Consider the following 20,598-nt stretch of genomic DNA (forward strand, 5'->3'; position numbering starts at 1 on the left):
ACACTAAAGGAGTAACTGCTGTCATTGCTGTTAGTGATTACAGTTAAGCAGTGACTGGGGATGCTAGGTTTAGAAGCAGCAGCTAGCTGCTCACAGCACTGTGTGGACAGGAAGAACATGTCGAGAACCTTGCCTGTGATACTCACAGGGCTCTTCATGAGGAACCTTGAGAGGCCAGAGTCTTGGGATGAGGAGCAGCTCTGCCATTCCCCAGCTCCAGTTTGTTTCTACCTCATGCACACTGTTGAGCCAGCTAACCGGTCACATTTCCTTTTTAGCCACCTGGAAGCTTGGAGCCAAATTCGTGGCATGTTCCTAGCCTCTTTTTTTTTTTTTTCATTTTATCTTATAGTTAAATTTTAAAAAATATTTTCTTTATTCGTTTGCCAGAAAGAGCACACAAGCAGGAGGAGCAGCAGGCAGAGGGAGAAGGAGAAGCAGGCTCCCCACTGAGCAGGGAGCCCGACATGGGACTCGATCCCAAGATACTGGGATCATGACCCGTGCCAAAGGCAGATGCTTAACCAACTGAGCCACCCAAGTGTCCCTTTAATTAATTTTTTTTAAAGATGTATTTTTTAGAGAGAGAGAGCATGTGCAGAGAGGAGAATGAGAGGGAGAATCGTAAGCAGATGTCCCATTGAACAGGGAGCCCAACAGCAGGGCTCAATCCCATGACACTAAGATCAAGACCGAAACCAAGAGTAGGACATTTAACTGACTGAGGCATGCAGACGCCCCATCATTTTCCTCATTTCACATTCACTTAATCCTGTTCTATTGCCCAGGTCTTCATCAGCCACCCTGAACATTCTTAGGAGCCAGTCAGGATAGAGAGAGTAAGAGGGGAAAAGCTGCAAGTCCAAAGTCACTAACTCATTCCCTTATTCACACCCCGGCACCAAATGTAAACTTCTCCCCCGAATCTCGAATGTAAAGTCTGCCTGATGGAAACAACCTTAACCCATCACTGCTGTGTGCTGGGGAGGAGAGGAGCGAGCCCCTCTGATTTGTTCCTTTCACCGAAACGGGAGGTATATTTCCTTCCCTTTCTTCACCTTCTCTACTCAGCAGGCAGAAAAGTAAAATTAAGTGTCTTCTCCATTACCAAGCTTCGGGGGTGTTCTGAATTCTGTTGGCGTCCCCTTGGCCTTCAGCTTGCCTGGAGCACACCTGCCTCTGCCTGAGGGATGCAGGCCTGAGGAGGAGGGCCCTGCCAGGGCTCAGAATCAGCCATTGAATTTTGGATCTGCTGTGTGACCTTAGATGTGAACTTAACCTTTCTGGGTCTTTTTCCTCTTCTGTAAAATAGAGATAAATAATAATTTTTATGAAACATTTTGATTTATTAACTATTAACTAACCATTATTAACTAACCATTTATTAACTAATCTACACGACCATCCTGAGGATTAATTGAGATAATGTGTCTGAAAAATAGAACAGCCGTAGGCCTGAGCAAAGGTCTTTGGGCTGTGGATTGACCACTGTCTTGGGTTCTTGGTTCCCTGTTTGCGTCCTGCATTGTGGTTACCTGAGAACTGGGAGTTTTCCTGTCAGTCACAGAATTTAAGGATAAATTTTAGGCTGCCAAGGAAAATGGGAGCATTGACTTCGCCAAAGAGGGGAGGGGTCCCATTTTGTCTCCTGGGGAGGCAGAGAGCCTTGGTGCCTTCTGACTTGCGGGTATCCAGGGTCCGCCCTGCCACTCACCAAGCGGATTCCTCTCATCCTGCAGATCGGCCACACACGCGGAGCACAGTTATCACAGCAGTCAAATTCCTCATCTCTGACCAGCCCCATCCTATTGATCCCCTCCTGAAGAGCCTCATTGGTGAGCACCCCTTCCCTCTGCTTCCGGCCCCATTCAGTACCCCCTCTCAGCCTTTGAGTCTGAGCTGACTTTTCTTACACATGAGTCAAGGGGAGTTGGAGACCCAGGAGACTACCTCACTCCCCTGACAGGAAGTAGGGGCCTGGGTTCAAATCCCTCTGCTGGCACTGAATCACTGGGTAAGCCTAGCATGCCCCTTCTCACCTCTGAGCCTTAGTTTCCTCCTCTGTAGAATGGGGATAAGGTTCTGAGGTTATTTCAGAGACCCTATCCATTACCGAGAGGAAGGTACTCCCTGAACATGCAGGCTCTTATAAGTGGAAAACCACCAGCCTCTCACATGCATTGGTCTCAGCGGGCACAAAGCTGAGTAGGGCTGCATTGGAGTGGGGAGCATGCACTGGAGTGGGGAGCAGCTTACCCCTGTCTGAGGAACCCTCTGTCTTGAGGAGACCAAGTAGCCTTTATTGGTGAGCCCTCTCTTTGGGGCTTTGTGGGACCAGGCTCTTCCTAGAGAAGGCAGACATTCAAAGCTCCGAGTCTGCAGGCCTGTCACTGGACCACACTGGCATCTGGCCCTTCTCCTCCAGGCAGCCTTGTGGAATGTGGGGAGTCTTGGGTTGGCAGCCTGGTTCTCTGCTTCTCTCTGGCTGTGTGAGCATGGACAGATCATCTCATCCTGAGCTATAAAATGGGAGTGCTGATCCCCACTTGCCAGGGCACTGTTGGATTAGACCAGAGATCAGCAGACATGGCCATGCTCAGGATTGGAGAACACGTCCAGAAGCCACAGCAATGTCCGCAGCAGCTTCATCACCTCCCCTTACCCAGGGGGCACACACTGCCGCCAGTCCTGACTTCCCTCATTGTGCCTGAGCTGCCCATGCCTGGCAGCCTGAATGTGTGCCTGGGTGTTTGGTTCTTATTGTATGCCTGGGTGTTTGGTTCTTATTGTATGTTTGAACCTGAACTGTGTATCAGGTACAAGGCTAGGTCCTTTAATACACCTCACCACAGTTCACTCTCACAGCTCCCTGCATGGTATGTAGGCCCAGCCACATCTTACAGATGAGGAAGCAGAGGCTCAGGGAGGAGACTTGGACTCAGGTCTTGCCAGCTACCCCACAGTTTTGTTCTCAGAGAGAATGGGGGAATCTAGGAGCCAGCAGGGCACAGTGCAAGGGGCCAGAGGTTGCCAACTCAGTCTGAATCCTGCTCTGCTGAAAGATTTTATGTTCTTCCCAGTGCATCATATTGGCAGTTTGCTCCTTGACGGATCATGGTAACTCTGATCACCTGGTTAAGATGGAGACATCCAGTTTTCACCACTCTAAAATTACTTTTTCCTGGAGCACCTGGGTAGTACGGTCAGTTGGGTGACTGATTCTTGATTTTTGCTCCAGTTGTGATCCGGGGGTCGTGGGATCGAGACCCACATCAGGCTCCACACTCAGCATGGAGTCTGCTTGGGACTCTGTTTCTCCCTCTGCCCCTCCACTACTTCTCTCTCAAATAAGTAAAATCTTTAAAATCACTTTTTGCTTTGGAATGAGTAAGCATTTTTGAATCTGTTGAAATATCCTCTTCATCATGTTTCCTTTTTTTAAAAAAAGATTTTATTTATTTATTTGAGAGAGAAAACAAGCAGGGGGAGAGGCAGAGTAAGAGGGAGGAGCAGACTTCCTGCTGAGCAGGGAGCCCAATGTGAGGCTTGGTCCCAGAATCCTAAGATTATGACCTGAGTTGAAGGCAGATGCTTAACCAGCTGAGCCACCCAGGTGTCCCTTCATCAAACTTCTGCCCACTATACTGAGCATCCATTGTGGTTTCTTTCCTGCCTCAGTGATTTCTGACAGTTGCCAAATGCTGACTTCGATTCCATCATTCCTTTCATATTTGTTAGTTTGCCTTCTAATCTCTGGAATAGAACTTTTCCTTCTCCCCCACTTATTTATTTACTCATTGATTTATTCATGTCATTATAGAATCATGGACTCCTGTTTCATTAAGTGAATTGTAATTTATTATCGTCTTCATTTATTTGACTCTCATGCTTGTCTTAGGTGTGACCAGTGGGGGCCCTTCAGGATGGTTCCAAGGTTCTTTTTTTTTTTTTTTATATTTTATTTATTTATCAGGGTGGGGGGAGAGTGAGCAAGCACAGGCAGACAGAATGGCAGGCAGAGGCAGAGGGAGAAGCAGGCTCCTTGCCGAGCAAGGAGCCCGATGTGGGACTCCATCCCAGGACGCCGGGATCATGACCTGAGCCGAAGGCAGCTGCTTAACCAACTGAGCCACCCAGGCGTCCCTGGTTCCAAGGTTCTATTGGCATGTTTTCATCATCCTTTGGACATATTCTGGTTTTTTGGCACAATAAGATGCTCTAGACTTGCCTTGAACGTTTCCTGCCCCAGCTCAGGAATCGGCCATTTCTCCAGAGAGCCCTGATTCCTTTTGAGGGGAGAATGATACTTAGGACCCAAAACCTGGACTCTAGGTGTGCTCATTGCTACTGGGGTGCCACTGCTGCAAGGCCCTCAGAGACAGAGCTGAGGAGTGTGTGTGTGTGTGTGTGTGTGTGTGTATGAGTATGTGTACACAGACAGACACACATGGACATGAGTTACCTCCTCTCCAGTTCAGCACTGCAGGGTTCCACTTAGCCTCCTTCCTTCCTATTCCATACCCTTCTCTTACAGGGTGAAACTTACCTCCTACTACCTATAAGATATGTATTCTGGAATACACAGAAAGTAGACTGAGAATTGCTAACCTTTAGAGCTGAAAAGTCAGCAATTGTTCTTAGCTTGAGGGCATTTAACCAAAATACCTCAGAAGATACTTGGTGACTTGTTTCACTCTCTCATAACCTGATGGTTATGTTAATCATTTGAAATATAATTAGGGGTTTGGTTGTTGTTATTTTTTATGCTTTTCTTTAGGGACTCACCTCATTCTTGATTTTATTTACTTACAGAGCATATGGAACATTAATGTAGTTATTAAAAAGTCTAAACTGTATAAAAAGTCATACTCAGAGAAGTGCTGTGTGAATGTGTAAGTTTTTTCACCTCTTTGATCTCCAAGAGCCCTATCTATAATAATATCAAGTTACCATTTATAGAATCCTTGGTCTGTGCCAGGCTGTCTTCTATGTATTTATATTTTATATAGATTTAGTTTATGTAAATAAATATGTACTGTGTATAATAAAAATTTATATATAATAAATATGTGTGTGTGTGTATCACGTCACTACATTTTAAATCTTAAAAACAGATCTCTACTATGGTACTGCTCTTACTCCCATTTGATAGATAAGATACTGAGGCTATCCAAGGTCCCATAGTTAGGCAGTTGTGGAACCTGGGTTTGAACCCATGCCAGACTCTAGTTCACATTCTTAACTGGGCTCTGAGTACTTGTGCCTGGCAAAAAAGTAGATGCTCAGAACACGTTTGCCCCCATTTGGCCAAGTCTGCCCATTACGCAGGTAATCAAGGTCAGGGGTGGAGGTGGTCTGTGTCTTGGCCCAGCCATCCCACACACCCCCTCTCATATTTCCATCAGGAGAGTTTATGGAGAGCCTGCAGGACCCAGACCTGAATGTGCGCCGCGCCACCCTGGCTTTCTTCAACTCGGCTGTGCACAACAAGCCCTCGCTGGTCCGGGACCTGCTGGATGACATCCTGCCCCTCCTCTACCAGGAGACGAAGATCCGCAGGGACCTCATTCGAGAGGTGAGGCTGGAGAGGCATAGAGCAGGAAGCCCTGGGCCTGACCAGTGGGGCTGTGGCAAGGATTCAGGTCACCTGGGGCCTCGATCAAGTCCCACTCCTCCACTTCCCGGTTGTCTGACCCTGGGCATGGGGGCGTAGGACCATTTCATTCACTCTGAGCCTCAGTTTTCTTCTTGGCACAATGAGGAGACTAATTTGTATCTGCATCAGAGCATTGTGGAGGAGATTCCATGAGTTATGTCCTGCAGGGGCTCAGAAGTGCTCCTGGCGCACTGTCGGCCTCAGTAGGTGTTGGTGCTTCTTACTATCACTCAGCAATCAGCAGGGGTTCACTGACGGCCAGCCCGGTGGCAGGGTGGCAGGATCAGAGCTGGACCAGACATGGTGTCTGCCAACAGGGAGCTCCTGCCCTCCTCAGGGACAGAGGCACCCATTCTGCCAATTATTTCACTGACTTAAATCCTTAAACAAGGTTTTAAGGAGCAGAGATTAAAGGTGACTTAACAGGGGCACCTGGGTGGCTCAGTGGGTTAAGCCGCTGCCTTTGGCTCAGGTCATGATCTCAGGTCCTGGGATCGAGTCCTGCATGGGGCTCTCTGCTCAGCAGGGAGCCTGCTTCCTCCTCTCTCTCTCTCTGCCTGCCTCTCCAACTACTTGTGATTTCTCTCTGTCAAATAAATAAATAAAATCTTTAAAAAAAAAAAAAGGTGACTTAACATCTGTCATCACATGATATAATAAAAAGGTTTGAACCACCTGGCATTGCTGACGAGGAAGTGACTGTGTTTAGAGGAGTTTGGAAAGTTTCCCAAAAGAGGGGGCCTTTAATTGGGGCTTTTAGGGGTGAGAAGCAGTTTACCATTAAGCACAGAGCCTTGTGGTTAAAAGCTTCAGACCTGGGTTTTTAAATTCTAGTTCAGCTACTTACTAGCTGTATGTTCTTGGGTGAGTTAATTAACCTCTTTGAGTCTAGTTTCCTCATATGTTAAATGGGGTTATTGGTAATACTGTCTCCCTAGGGCTGTTGTGATGCTTGAGTAAAATTTCATTTGTCAAGCACTCAGCACAGTGGTTGGCATCTTATCACTGCTCCGTAGACCATAATAATTATTGTTACTGGCTTTTTTAAGATTTTATTTATTTATTTTAGAGAGAGAGGGTGGGTGTGAGCAAGCTGAGGGAGAGGGAGAGAGAATCTGAAGCAGACACCAGGCTCAGTGTAGAGCCTGATGCGGGGCTCCGTCCCACAACCACAAGATTATGACCTGAGCTGAAACCAAGTCGGATGCTTAAAACCGACTGAGCCACCCAGACACGCATGTTACTGTTATCATTGGAGGACATTGCAGGCTGAGCAAAGGCAAGAGGCTTGAGAGTATGAGGCTTGATTCGGCGACAGAACACAATACCGAACAAGGGAGGTGGGGCGTGCAGCAGGGACTGAGGGAGGTGTCCTTACACCCTAGAGTCCCATCCCGTAACCCTCGTCATCCTTCTGTCCTGCAGGTGGAGATGGGGCCCTTCAAGCACACAGTAGACGACGGGCTAGACGTGCGGAAGGCAGCCTTTGAGTGCATGTACTCGCTGCTTGAGAGCTGCCTAGGCCGGTTGGACATCTGCGAGTTCCTGAACCACGTGGAGGATGGCCTGAAGGACCACTATGATATCCGGGTAGGACAGGCCCCCTGGCCAGAACAGCACCCACCCCATACCGAGGGGACAGGCGAGCACCACTAGGGCCCACTGCTTGTTTGTCCCCCACTCTCCACCCCAGGCACCCCCATAAAGATAATCGCATTATTCTCTCTCTCTCTTTTAAAAGATTTTATTTATTTATTTGACAGAGTTCATAAGTAGGCAGAGAGACAGGCAGATGGTGGGGGAAGCAGGCTCCCTGCTGAGCAGAGAGCTGGATGTGGGGCTCGATCCCAGAACCCTGAGATCATGACCAACCGGAAGGCAGAGACTTTAACCTACTGAGCCACCCAGGTGCCCCTCTTATTTTATTTTATTTTTTTTTTAGTATTTTATGTATTATTTGATGGAGAGAGCAGGGGTGGGGCAGAAGGAGAAGCAGACTCCTCACTGAGCAGGGAGCCTGATATGGGACTCTATCCCAGGACCCTGGGATCCTGGCCTGAGCTGAAGTCATATGCTTAACCGACCGAACCTGATTTTTTCCTGATTATCAATCAGGGAAAGAGCCAAGCTGGGGCGCCTGGGTTGTTCAGTGGGTTAAGCCTCTGCCTTTGGCTCAGATCATGGTCTCAGGGTCCTGGGATTGAGCCCCACATCTGGCTCTCTGCTCAGCAGGGAGCCTGCTTCCTCCTCTCTCTCTGCCTGCCTCTCTGCCTACTTGTGATCACTCTCTCTCTCTCTCTCTCTCTGTCAAATAAATAAATAAATAATCTTTTAAAAAACAGAAAGAAAGAGAGCCAAGCTGTCAAACACCTTTGGTGGGAGTCTACACTGGGAGAGCTCTTTGGAGGATGGTTTAGCCATAAGGAGAAACATTTAGAATTCTTTGACACATTCTTGATCTAGCAGTTCCGTCTCCATAAACAGAGCCTTTGGACTCACTCCTCAAAATGTGTTTGGAGTTTCTATGTTCAAGATTGTTCTTCCCAGCTCTGGGGGGGGTTGGAGAAAGCTGGTGGCTTCCTGAATGTCCACCCATCAGTGGGCTGGTACCTCTGGTCATGGAATGCTGGCTGCACTGAGAAGAGTGAGTCGGTCCCTTCGCAGTGATGTGAGAGATGGCCAAGCCCCACTGTCGCTTGATAAAAGCCAGTTGTTTTTACAGGCATTTTCCCCATGCTATCCTGTTTCCACCCATTCTGGCCCCATCATCCTCTTATCTGTCCTCCCAGGAGTATGGGACAGGGCCTGACATCAGTGCCACATTCGGACCCCAGTGTCTGGGCTCCCTCTGGTGTTGAGGAGGGTGGGTATGACATGTCTTGAGCCCCTAGAGTTATCTTGTTGAGTCTACACTGTATCCTTGGATGGTGTAGCCCACTTTACAGGGGTGAGACCAGAGAGCTGGTGGGTTCAAGGGCAGCAGCTGGGCAGTGGAGGAGCCCTGGGTTGCAGCTTATGCTGTGTAATGCTGTGCTCTTTGCTGCTGTGGCCCTGGTCGCCCTCCTTTGCCATGGGTTGTGGGGGAATCAGGGAAGGGTAGACAGTGGAGGGGTTGGGTAGGGCACGTAGAATCCAGACAACCATCCTTTATGGTGTGGAGCACTGGTTGACCATTTTCCCAAGAAAACTTGACCATTTTCCCAAGAGGTCAGCATTAGTCTCCTGCAGGCTGCATCCAGGCCTGTGGATGTGTTTAGTTGGCTCACACAGTAGTTTGTTTGCTTTTTAACTGGGTGTCAACATTTAAGAGTTGAGAGATCTTCCATGAAAATCAGAGTGTCTTTGGAAAGCAGGCTATCAGCTGGGGCCACATTCCCACAGCCACAGTTGGCTGGAGCTGAGAGCTGAGGTCTGGAGTATGGGCTCTTGACTCCTGCCCAGTTGCCCTCTGGCCCTGTTCACTCATGGCCAGTATCTGCCTGGTCCTGTGGGCATCAGAGCTGGAGAATCGCCCCCTCCCTGGTACCTCTTCTCATCTGATCCTCCCCAGGTCAGCCAGGCATGGGAGCCATTGCCAGTCATAGTTTATAGATAAGGAAACTGAAGCCCAGAGCAGGAGAGACTCGGGCAGGGCCCTGGTGGGAATTAGTGCTAGAGTTTGGACCTGAGCTCCAAGTGTTGGGACCAGAGCCCCTGATCTTCCATGGCCTCTGCTCCTTTTGGTCCTGGGCCATTTCACCATGAACTCTGTCTTCTTCCTCCTGGGTAGATGCTGACCTTCATCATGCTCGCTCGACTGGCTACCCTGTGTCCCGCACCTGTTCTGCAGAGAGTGGACCGGCTCATTGAACCACTCAGGGCCACCTGCACCGCCAAGGTACCTCCCTCCCCCTACCCCACTTAGCGCTGGGCACACCTGCGGATTGCTCACAGTTACCCTTTCTAGGTGGTGTATGAAGGGCTTCATTTCATTGTTGTCGTCCTCCTGTAAGGCACTTCTTATTGTCCACTGTATACACAGGGGAGCAGAGACTCAGAGAGGTGAAGTTATGGACCTAGGCTACCCAGCTAGTAAATTGCAGAGCTGAGATTCAAACCCGGCTCTTTCTTTCATTCATTAAACATTTCCTGGGTGCTGGGCCTCATTGCAAGGTACTAGGGATACAACATTGAACCTGGTGGGTTCCCCACTCCCAAATCCTTTTTTTTTTTTTTTTTTTTTTAAGATTGTATTTATTTATTTGAGAGAAAGCAAGAGCGAGCGAGCATGAAGGGGGTAAGGGCAGAGGGAAAAGCAGATTCCCCACTGAGCAGGGAGCTTGACGTGGGGCTCCATCTCAAGACTCAGGGATCATGACCCAAGCTGAAGGCACACGGTTAATTGACTGAGCCACCCAGGCTCCCCTCTTCTCCCACATCCTAATTGGGAAACGAGTGAGACTCTTGGAAAGATAGAAACCATTGATTGGTTGATTGATACAGGGCAGAGTTGCTGATAAGCTAGAGTGCCTCAAGGATCCAGGGGAGGGATTCGGAGCCAGAGGCCTGGGGGCAACATGCAGTGTTGGGAACAGAGCCTGGCATACCCAGGGGGTGGGTATCCAGTAATTACCTGGTGACTAAAAGAACTAACTTGGATTTTGAAAGGGTAGGAATTAACCTAAAAGTAGTAGAGTATTTCAGTTTGGAGCTTAAGGAGGAGAGATATCCACAGAACAGTGATTTTCAAGTAGCAAAACCTTTTCCAATAAAATAAAATCTTCTGTGGATAAAACATTAAAATTGGTGGTTTCTTAATAGATAGAAACCTGCCTTGTAAGTTTCCCTTTGAAACATATGTGGGTATGAAGTAAAAAGAAGCTGTGTTTCTGCAGGACTCTTGCAGTCTTGACTGTTTCAGTGGCCAAATCATTTCTAATTTTCTTTGAGCCGTTTGGCATGGAGAAGGATCGCAGTTCCCAGGGAAGGACTGCAGACCCCCCTTCACTCAGCCCAGATGGCAAGAGGAGCTTCAATCTGAGGCCCACATATAGGCCACTCGGAATGGCTGCAGAGGACGCTGTTTGTCAGGCACTGAGATGAGAACTTGCTGCATATGTGTCCACAATCCCTCATCTGCTGAAGCCTACAAAGCTCTGGAACTTGTTTGGCAACAAAACTTGACTTGAACTGGCCTGAGGCTATTTATGGCTTTTCTCTCTTGCTGTGACATGCATAATATTCTTTCATTTTTCATATAGTAGTGGAAATATTCCTGTATTTGATTACATGATATTGTACCACGTTGTCTGCACACTATCCTGTTTCTAACCCCCCACACACACCAAATCCTGAATTCCAAACCACACCTGGCCCCAAGGGTTTCAGAGCAGGGGATATGGACCTGTATTAAGCCATTTAACCCTCAAAGCAACTCTATGGAAAGGAGGCTCTTCCATACAGAAAGGGAAGTGCAGCTTGCAGTGACAACCTGAAGTCACAGTGCTTACAGGGCAGAGCATTCAAACCCAAGACTGTCCAACCCCAGTGCCAAGCTCTTAACCTCTACACTGGAATCTTGAGGGGGAATAGTCTTTGTCTGGGCCAAGTCAGCAGCCTCAAGAGGAATCCAGACTTTATTTCATAAGGAGTGGGGCAGTTCTGAGATTCTCTAAGTGGGAGAGGGTGGGGGATGAAGAAACAAGACAGGCAAGGCAGTTTGAGGGGTTTCCAGCACAGACTAGCTTGCAGGGGCAGGCACCTGAGTGGAGGGGGGACGAGGCCAGCAAGGTGACTGTCATGGTGATCCAGTCTTTGAGTTAAGTCATGGTACCAAGAGTCTGTTTTAAGCACAGTAAGAAAAGATAGGCTGAATCCTGTCAGGGGAAGGAGATAACTGAACACTTTACAGCATTTATCACCATCCAGTTATTTATTAATAATAAGAAAGGTGGGCAGTTTAGATTGGTTGGTCGGAGGCCCCCTAGGTGACCTTGAGGTTGATTTAATGACAAAAAATTTCCCTTTGGGGAAACCCACTGGGGTAAAAGCGAAGAAGAAACCTCAGGAGGCTGGAACCACAGTGTGCTGTGGTTTAAACTGGGAAGGATACAGGTGGTTGGGATGAATCCAGAGACCAGTGAGGTAGCTGTGGTGTGATGCTAAGTTCAATAAAGGATGGCTCGTTGTTTTCCTACTTTAGGTCAAAGCTGGTTCTGTGAAGCAGGAATTTGAGAAGCAAGACGAGCTGAAACGCTCTGCGATGAGGGCAGTGGCCGCCCTGCTGACCATCCCAGAAGTAGGGAAAAGCCCCATCATGGCTGACTTCTCTTCCCAAATCCGATCCAACCCCGAACTTGCTGCCCTCTTTGAAAGCATCCAGAAGGATTCTGCTTCAGCCCCCAACACAGACTCGATGGAGCTCAGCTAGTACCCCCCAACTTTGCCCCCAGGTGGGTCCTTACTTAAGAGAAGGAGGCCTACCCAAGCCTGAGGCCTCACTGTCCCCCTGCCCACCATAGGCTTCTCTACTTTTGCCCTTTTGTCATCTCACTGGGGGCCCTTCTGCTCCTGGTTGGGGCTTCCAGTGCCTTCTCCAAGGACCCCCAACTTGAGGCCCCCAGCAGGAGCTGCAGGGCTGCCAATAGTTGGGCCCTTTAACTCAGGACAGTCATTCAAGGAAATGGCATGGACATTTTCCAAGCCCTTCCACACAAACACAGATGCATGACTTCACACAGGGCGGTCTGTACCTTCAAAGTGGGGAGTCCCTGCCTCACTAAGGACTAAGTAGTGTTTAGAAATACTCTTATGCTCACAGCTGCAGAAAGTTAGGAGACAGCCGGCTGGCCTCTTTGCCCACCATTGTCCCAGATTTGTCACTCACACCTCTCCCACTCTTCACTTAACTTGATCTGATAGGCCAAACATTAGTGCTGGGTGGGCATCTTGAAGAGTCAAGCTACTTCTCTGAGCATTTTAGAATTCAAAATGCTTCACTTTCTAATTGGCAGTAATGAATCTGAAATTTTTTTGCAGGGGGAGGGGGGCCAAGGTAGGGAATTAGATCTAGTTTGTTTTTCTAATTTCAAAACTCTTATGTAGCTAACTGGGAAATAAGTACCAAGAAAGTACAGACCATCTTTTATGTCACCCACCTAGGTGTCAACAGTTGGTTTGTGTCCTGAGGAAGACTGAACATGTTGTTTCTAGTTTTTAGTATTGAAGACACAAATATTAAACAATAGGCTAAAGAATTTTCTGTGCTATCCCAGGTTAATAAAGGACAGACCTAGTGTTACTTTTTCTGTACACACTTCCTCTACTCAGTAGACCACTGTCTGTATACTTCCCAAGTCAATTTAAAGAAATCATGGAAACAACTCAACAATTAACTCAAATGTTTCAGACTAGGCTTTGAACTGGATGGAGGTAGGCAACCTGTAATTTACATACCCAGTTTAAGGGACTTAAATCCACTCATGGCTAGCATGCCAAGAAAATTGTTAAGCAGGCTAATATTTCTGCTCAGTTGACCAGGCTGGTAGGGAAAAAAACACCCTATAAGTGATTGTCTTGTTCTTCAGTACCTCATGCCACATCCCCAATTATCCTGCCCTTTGCTGCCAGTTCTTAGATAAGTGCTATCATAACCTTATAGACATGCCTCTTTCTTGTGCTTTGCAAATACTGCATTTTTTTTTTTTTTTTTTACAAAATGAAGGTTTGTGGCAACCCTGTGTTCAGCCAAATCTATCAATACCATTTTTCCAACAGCATTTGCTCACTTCCTGTTGTATTTTGTTAATTCTCAGACTTTCACTTTTTCATTATGTTATGATGTGATCATTGATGTTACTGCTTGTGCCTGAAGATGGGACTGAATTGCTGCAATCTCGTGAGACTACTTCAATGGAATTGCTTCTTATGAGCAAAAAATTTGTTGAGATGGGATCTACTCTTGAAGATGCTGGATTGTTGAAATGACAACAAAGAACTGAAGAATATTACATCAACTTAGTTGATGAAGTAGTGGTAGGGTCTAAGATGGCACTCCCGATTTTGAAAGCTCTTGGGTAAAGTGCTAACAGTATCATGTTACAGAGAAATCATTTTGGACTCAGTCAATGCAGTCAACTTCATGGTCTTCATTTTAAGAAACTGCGACAGCCATCCCAGCCTTCAGGAGCCACCACCCTATCAGTCAGCCGCCATCAACATGGAGGTTAAGACCTTCCACCAGCAAAGGTCACAACTCAAAATTATGTTTAGCACTTTTGCACTAGATGGTTAGCATTTTTTGCAATAAACTTATTTTTAAATTAAGGTATGAGTTGTCTAGACATGCTATTGCACATAATAAATTATAACAGTATAAACAACTTTTATATGCACTCAGAAACCAGAAAAATGCGTTTGATTTGCTTCATCAGTGGTTTGAAACCAAACCACAGGGTCTTGAGAAGTATGCCTATAATTCACATAGATAAATTCTAGCTTTTGCGGCCAAAGTTTTAGGGCTGTGGTCAAAAAGGCAACTTGATTGTTAAATCCTGAGTACCAATCAAGAGGCCCAATGATGTTAAGAATCCCAGCCTTCAGAAACTGCAGTTAAGTTACCTGAAGCAGCAAGCTGGGGGAGGGTTATAAAAGGGAGACCGAAAGTTATCTTCAGGCATCCAAGGCTAATCGTAGAGGGATTTGTGCTGCATCCTGTCATGTTTTTGTTCAGAGGCTACCTCACAAGAACTACATACAGTGACCATCATCCAAATTTACAAAGTGAGGCTAAGGATGACTACTTGCTCTGAGCTGCAAAGTCCTTCAATCAAAAGTCTTAGAATGTTCCTTGGTCTGAGCCCAAGTCTCTCCCAGCCCCAACTGGAGCTGATAAAGCTGCTCTGGGCACCAGAGGCCTGTGCCCTATGAAGAATGAAGTATCCTTATAAACACACCCCTTCCAAATGGAGGATTCCAGAGCATTAATGGGCAAAAGAATAATCTCCATGCAGACACCAAGGAGGGAAATGCCAGATGGTAGTTTTATGGTTTTATTAACACAAATATAACGTGCACAACAAGCTGTCTATTCATTTTCTTCACTGCGCAGCCTGGCATTGGGATTGGTGACTCTGATTGCCAGCTGGGCTGCTCTTTCCACAATAGCTTTGCGGTTCTTGGAGGAGACGTTGTGAGCAATCTCTGCACAGTAAGATCTGGAAGAGAAGCAGTTAGTGAGTACGGAGCAAGCCAGATGAACACATGCTCTGGAGTTTCCCTGGGAGGGCAGCAGTTTTTGGTCACATCACCTCCAGAGCCATAGCACAGAGCCATGAGGGCTCTGGCAAAGTTGATGAAAAAGACCCACACAGTCCCAAATCCTAACTTTCCTAAATTCCATGGTACCAGCAGTAGGACTCTTCAAGTATTTACTGATAGTGACAGAAGTACTCACTGTCCCCTCACTTAATCCTTACAAGCAGCCTTGTAATCCAGGTATTGCCTCCTCTTACAGACCAACCATGACCCTTAAAGGTGCAAGTGAATTCCCAAGTAAGATACTTAGAAATGGACAGGGCTAGGATGGCTCAGTCCCAGATTCCAAGTTCAAACATTCTCCCCCAATCCTTTCACAGTCAATCTGCCCAACACAGGGCAGTCTCAGGGAGCTTGGACTTGCCCATTAAGTTCTGAAACTCTCTGCAGAGCAGGAGGAGAATCCAACAGTCTGATTAAGCCATGGGTTTCCTGGCCTAGACATTCACATTTTACTTGTTTGACTGCTGCAGTCAAAATTCAAATTGAGAAGTAACATTGCCTGAAGTCACCCAGCAATAATATTTCCTGAGTATCTGGCTGGCAGATACTGTTCTAATCTACTCATTCCTCACAGCTATATCAGGCCCCAGTTCGGTAACAAATTGGCCTAATGAGAACATTTCAGTCAAGTTATGACACCATTAAGAGCAGATTAAGAAAAGACACTCTCGGGGCATCTGACTGGCTCTGTCAATAGAGCATGGGACCCTGAGATCAAGAGTCACACACTCTACCAAATGAGCCAGCCAGGAGCCCCCAAAATAAAAAATCTTAAAAAGGACGCCGCTCTACCCGGAGGAATTTCAGCAAAAACAGAAAGAAAGCTATAAGCAGTGACTAAATCAGGCAATGAACATGCACAAATTCTTTTTAAGAATTCTAGCAAAATAGCTTAAGTGCGAGACAAGCAAACCCAAAGAATTATCTTCTATAAAGGAGTCCACTCAAAGTCAAAGTAGCTGTATTTTGAAATGTTCCAATTATATTTTTCAACACTTTAAGCTTTTTCCAAAAATACCTCAAGTCCATATCCACATGCGTATTTAATAACCAATCACTCACTCTATGTATTATCTTAAATACTTCTGTCTGCCCAGGTATTTTCCCGACACATGACAATCATTTCAATAACACATGTAACATTCCACCCAGTGCTTATACTCCCATCATTTACAAATAGTATTTTCAACTGCTCAAACTGAACAACTGTTAAAATGTTTCAAAATGCTTTTTATTTAGGGATAAGTATCCAAAAATGGAACTTGTGGATTAAAGGTCATAGATTTCAAATATTTCTATGGCTCCAGATACAAACTGCCAAGCTATTTAAGAGTATCTTTTTGGTAACCAGCAACACCAGCACTGCAGCATTTCTGCTACACAAAAGGAATTGCATCTTTATGTCACAATTTTCCATCCACCTAATTGGGGTTTGGGCAGCCACCCCTAATTCCTCTGTTCACCCAAGAATTTTCAAAGGAAAATTTCCAGTATCCCAACACCCAGTTAAATTCCCAACCTAGAAAACTCAACCAAAGTGAGAATAATGGTTTTGTTTATTTCTATTACTTGTGCCTACAATCACTACATATGAAAGATCTTTGTAAGCAAGCACACACAGGTCCTATAGTTAGTCACACTCTCCACATCCTAATTAAGAAAACAGGTTTTCAGCTTCTGTTTAACAGGAACGAAGAAAACCGTCCTCTGCTTTACCAAAGAAACACCATTCCCTCCAAACCAGATTCAAAGCATCCAAATCACTTCCCGGGTGAAATGTTTTCTCATCCCACCGCACTAATTTTGGCCTCAGCAGTCTTTCTCCCACGGCGCTCATAAAGTGTCTAACTTTCTCAAAATACTTGAATGTAATGCTGTGAACCCTTCGTGCACTCTTGCATCTCTACAACTTTGTGCAAGTCATCCTCTGCCTGCCAAGTCTTCCTCCTTTTCTCCATCTCAGAATAGAGCTCCTTATCAGGCAACTCGTCTAACCCCATAGCCTTCTGAAGGAAGATACCCCTGGCCACAGCACTAAGTGCCCCTTTGGTCTGAGGCTGTATCTGATATCCCCCCACCCCACCTCCACACACAGCAATGTTCTGCAAAGAACTGCCAAAAGGATACCAGTGTTTGTATTATTGGGCAAAGTCCTTCTCTTTCCAGATCTCAGGTCTCTACACTTTTCAGGTAAGTTCCCTTTCCCTACTCCAGCAAAGGAAATACTTCGAAGTCCCCAACAAGCATTCTTTAAGCTCCTGAGAGAATATACAACTCTTCTAAAGCTAGAGTCCCTACCAAAAATGCTCACAGATGCAGACTTCTGACATCAAACCCAGAGGTGGGACCCAACTCACTTGTTACACATCAGCAGCACTTCAAGCTCCTTGACGTTGTGCACTAGGAACTTCCTGAAGCCACTGGGCAACATGTGCTTTGTCTTCTTGTTGCTCCCGTAACCAATGTTGGGCATCAAGATCTGGCCCTTGAATCTTCTGCGCACCCTATTGTCAATGCCTCTTGGCTTCCGCCAGTTGCGCTGAAATAAACACAGGAGGGTTAGTGTCTTTGCTAACAACTTTTCCTTTTGGAGAAAAAAGAGAGGACTCAATGACAAGGAAATATGCCAAACAGTAGCTATCTGGGTTACAGTATTTCACTACACCTTTTTATACACACACACAATGAAAAGGAAATATGCCAAACAGTAGCTATCTGGGTTACAGTATTTCACTACACCTTTTTACACACACACACACACACACACACTCATATTTAGTGGTGGAAAAAATGGGGGCTCCTGCATTTGACTACCAGGAATAGACTCACATCCACACTCAACAAAGGAAAAGCAGACTATATACTGATAGAATGTGAAGAGGCTATATATAAAGTTAAGATGAAGAGTGAAGAGCATGGGTTTCAACACTGCACTGAAGATGTTAAGTTTTCTCATCATAAAAATAAGGATAATCTAATGTCTTGAGGCCACCTAAAATGATTCAGGCCTCCAGACACCTCAAAACAGTCAGTGTCCCCGGCGATTTAAATTTCAACTTATATTATAATGAAGTGACTGAGTGCCAGTAAGGCATACTCAGGGAGACTTGCGTTTCTGGAAAGCTCTAGCACCAACCAGAGTTGTTCATCTGCCAAAGGTACTCTTTGGACCAGGTGATGCCAGAAGTCCAGAAGCCCATTTAGGAGTTCCTTCCTCCACCCCAACAAGTACTTCCATCCCGGGACGATATATACCTTAATTTTGACATATCGGTCTGACTGGTGCCGGATGAACTTCTTGGTCCTCTTTTTAACGATCTTGGGCTTCACCAAAGGTCTGAGGGCAGCCATGATGTCTTCAAGAAAGAGACAGAGATGGCGTCAAGCAGTCCTGGAAGGAGGCTTTCCTGCACAGGGGTTGAACGTTGTTGCAGAGTGTCTTCCAATCACCAGCTACTGAGCAAACTGGGAATGGAATGGGTACCTCTGCCAGGCTTGCTTTCCCTCCCGTCTCCGAAGCTGGCAGAATACTAACCACTCTCCAGACGCGATCCTGGGAGGTCAAGGCATCACCCCCTAAAGCCAAGGAAGAATGCTAACAGCTTATCTAACACAAATCGACCCCACATGTTCTCAACTTGCACAGGGCAGCAAATCCCACTTCTAGTATCCCAAACCGTAGACAGTCCAATTTCCTTTTAGATACGCAGAGCTTGGGCAGGCTACAAGAACCGGGGTCTTAGTTCACCTGTAAAATGGCAAGGATACCGCACACTGAATGCCTGCAGTGAATGAACGCAAGCAGACCTGAAGAGAAACCCGTGTTTCCCTGAGAACTGTTGCTCTTCAATTCCCTCACCACAGGCCTACAAAACCACGATGTACTCAGAACATGTTTCTAGGCCTCTGAACTTCCGTTCAACCTGGAGATCATCCGAGTCTCAATTTATAACCCTCCTCAAAGCGGACTTCCCGGTCACCCCATTTTTTCCTCCTGCAGCACACTTTTTGTTCTAGTCTCCTCACCGCCTCCTTAACACCTGGTGAAGTGCGCAGCGAACGTCGCGTTCGATAAACGAACGCACCCCACCCGCAACACGATTTCCTCGCAGGACGCGGTTCTATATTCCCTGAGAGCCTGACCCGCCATCAGCATTTGTTAACGGAACTAATCGACTCGCAGCTCACGGTGGCTGGTCTGTTTTCTGAGGTGATCCGGCCGCAGCAGCAACCCCAAGACCAACCAGAAAACTGCAGAGGAAGGAGCGTCCGTCAGCGGAAAGAGAAGATACACGCGGGCACACTTCATTCACTGACCAAGGTGATTCGAGTATTCGTCATCACACCCGAACCCTCTGGTCGCTCCACGGCTCCGACAAGCTCCCTCAGGCTAGACCCGGAGGGCGACCTTCACTCCCAGAGCTCAAACAAACTGTCCGCAACACTGAGAGAGACAACAGGCAGCCTCCGTAGAAGGGCAAGTGGCCCTGGGAAGCGAACCTCCATCATCGGCTGGGCCGCTTCCCTGTTCCCGTACATACACCAGCCAACTGACAAGGACAAAGCCCGCCAAGACGACTGCATGGAAGGGTAAGCCTCCTCACCACGAAGCGACAAAAAGAGATGAAGACCGCACAGATGCGGATGGACAACGATTAAAACTCACCCAGTAACAGATGGCTGCCACCTCCGCAGGCAGCGCCGAAGAAGAGAGCGGAGGGTGGCGCGCGAGGGCTGATGGGACTTAACCTCTCGGTCCTGGCCGGGGGAAAAAGAGCACTTCCGTTTCTTCGTCCTTCAAAGAAAAGAAAGACTCGTCAGAGAAATACTACTGGAAAAAAAAAAGTCGAGGGATACCTTTGTTTTCCTATATATTAATATCTGCGAGTAGTACTGACAATTTTTCATACCTGCTGTTGGGACTACATAGAACATTTGGAATTCTTTCTGAGCTTATAAGACCTGTGGGGGGGGCATACACTTCCGCCAGAAATTGAAGCCATTCCTCTGGAGAAGAACCCAGGTTTTTTTTTATTTCCGCCCGAGTTTGTTCTGCTGCTAAGTGCGCCTCTTCGTGGCCAGGAGGGAACAAAACAGAGACTTCTTAATTCCCTCACGTGAATGTATAGGGTAATATAGCAATGAGACTGTAACAGCTATCATTCGATGGGTTTTACTCTCCTTCCCACAATTCTGTGAGGTAGTTCTCTTATTTCCCCCATTTTACATATGTAGAAAGGGGAGTTTGGGGATTCGACTCCAAAATCCACACTTCTAATCATTAGGTTAATCTGCTTAATGTTAAATTGTTCTTGGTTTTGTCTTACTTAGATTTTGTTTTTAACATTGTTGTTAAAAAAATCACATTTCAGGGTAAAAAAAATTGCACTTTGATTCCACAATTTGAACACAATGCAGATGTCATCACTGATCTTTTTTTTTTTTTTTTTTTTTTTTTTTTTTAAAGATTTTATGTATTTGACATAGAGAGCGGGCAAGTGGCGGGTTTGGGGTGGGGGATAAGCAGGCAGTGGGAAAGGGAGAAGTAGGCTCTCCGCTGAGCAGGGAGCCCGATGCAGGGCTGGATCCCAGAACCCTGGGACCATGACCGGATTAATTGGAGAGCAGACCCTTAACCCACTAAG

At 46.6% G+C, this 20,598-nt stretch overlaps 2 protein-coding genes and 1 non-coding gene across 7 annotated transcripts in view; 1 reads left to right on the forward strand and 2 right to left on the reverse strand.

The window, feature by feature from the left end:
* CAND2 (cullin associated and neddylation dissociated 2 (putative)) overlaps positions 1–13,960 on the forward strand; it is a 33,615-nt gene extending 19,655 nt beyond the window's left edge. For 2 of the 5 annotated variants that reach the window (XM_059161791.1, XM_059161794.1), the window contains 5 exons: positions 1,740–1,835; positions 5,406–5,575; positions 7,082–7,246; positions 9,426–9,533; positions 11,838–13,960. In XM_059161791.1, the coding sequence (XP_059017774.1) occupies positions 1,740–1,835; positions 5,406–5,575; positions 7,082–7,246; positions 9,426–9,533; positions 11,838–12,065 (767 nt within the window). In that variant the 3' untranslated portion in view covers positions 12,066–13,960. Of the gene's footprint in view, positions 1–1,739; positions 1,836–2,425; positions 5,031–5,405; positions 5,576–7,081; positions 7,247–9,425; positions 9,534–11,837 lie in introns of those variants that run through there. The other 3 variants (XM_059161792.1, XM_059161793.1, XM_059161795.1) reach the window with 3 other exon arrangements.
* A 711-nt stretch (positions 13,961–14,671) lies between these two features.
* Positions 14,672–19,755, reverse strand: RPL32 (ribosomal protein L32). Its single transcript, XM_059161810.1, has 4 exons — positions 19,620–19,755; positions 18,209–18,309; positions 17,311–17,492; positions 14,672–14,850 (listed from the first exon to the last, which is right to left on the reverse strand). The coding sequence occupies exons 2-4, from the start codon at positions 18,302–18,304 to the stop codon at positions 14,721–14,723; spliced, it is 408 nt and encodes a 135-aa protein (XP_059017793.1). The 5' UTR covers positions 18,305–18,309; positions 19,620–19,755; the 3' UTR covers positions 14,672–14,720.
* Positions 18,377–18,516, reverse strand: LOC131826264 (small nucleolar RNA SNORA7). The gene has a single exon (XR_009351513.1). It is a non-coding gene; the product is annotated as a small nucleolar RNA SNORA7 (small nucleolar RNA).
* Positions 19,756–20,598: the final 843 nt, after the last annotated feature.

The sequence above is a fragment of the Mustela lutreola genome, chromosome 2 (genome assembly GCF_030435805.1).
Source record: "Mustela lutreola isolate mMusLut2 chromosome 2, mMusLut2.pri, whole genome shotgun sequence".
In the NCBI taxonomy this organism is placed as follows: Eukaryota; Metazoa; Chordata; class Mammalia; order Carnivora; family Mustelidae; genus Mustela; species Mustela lutreola.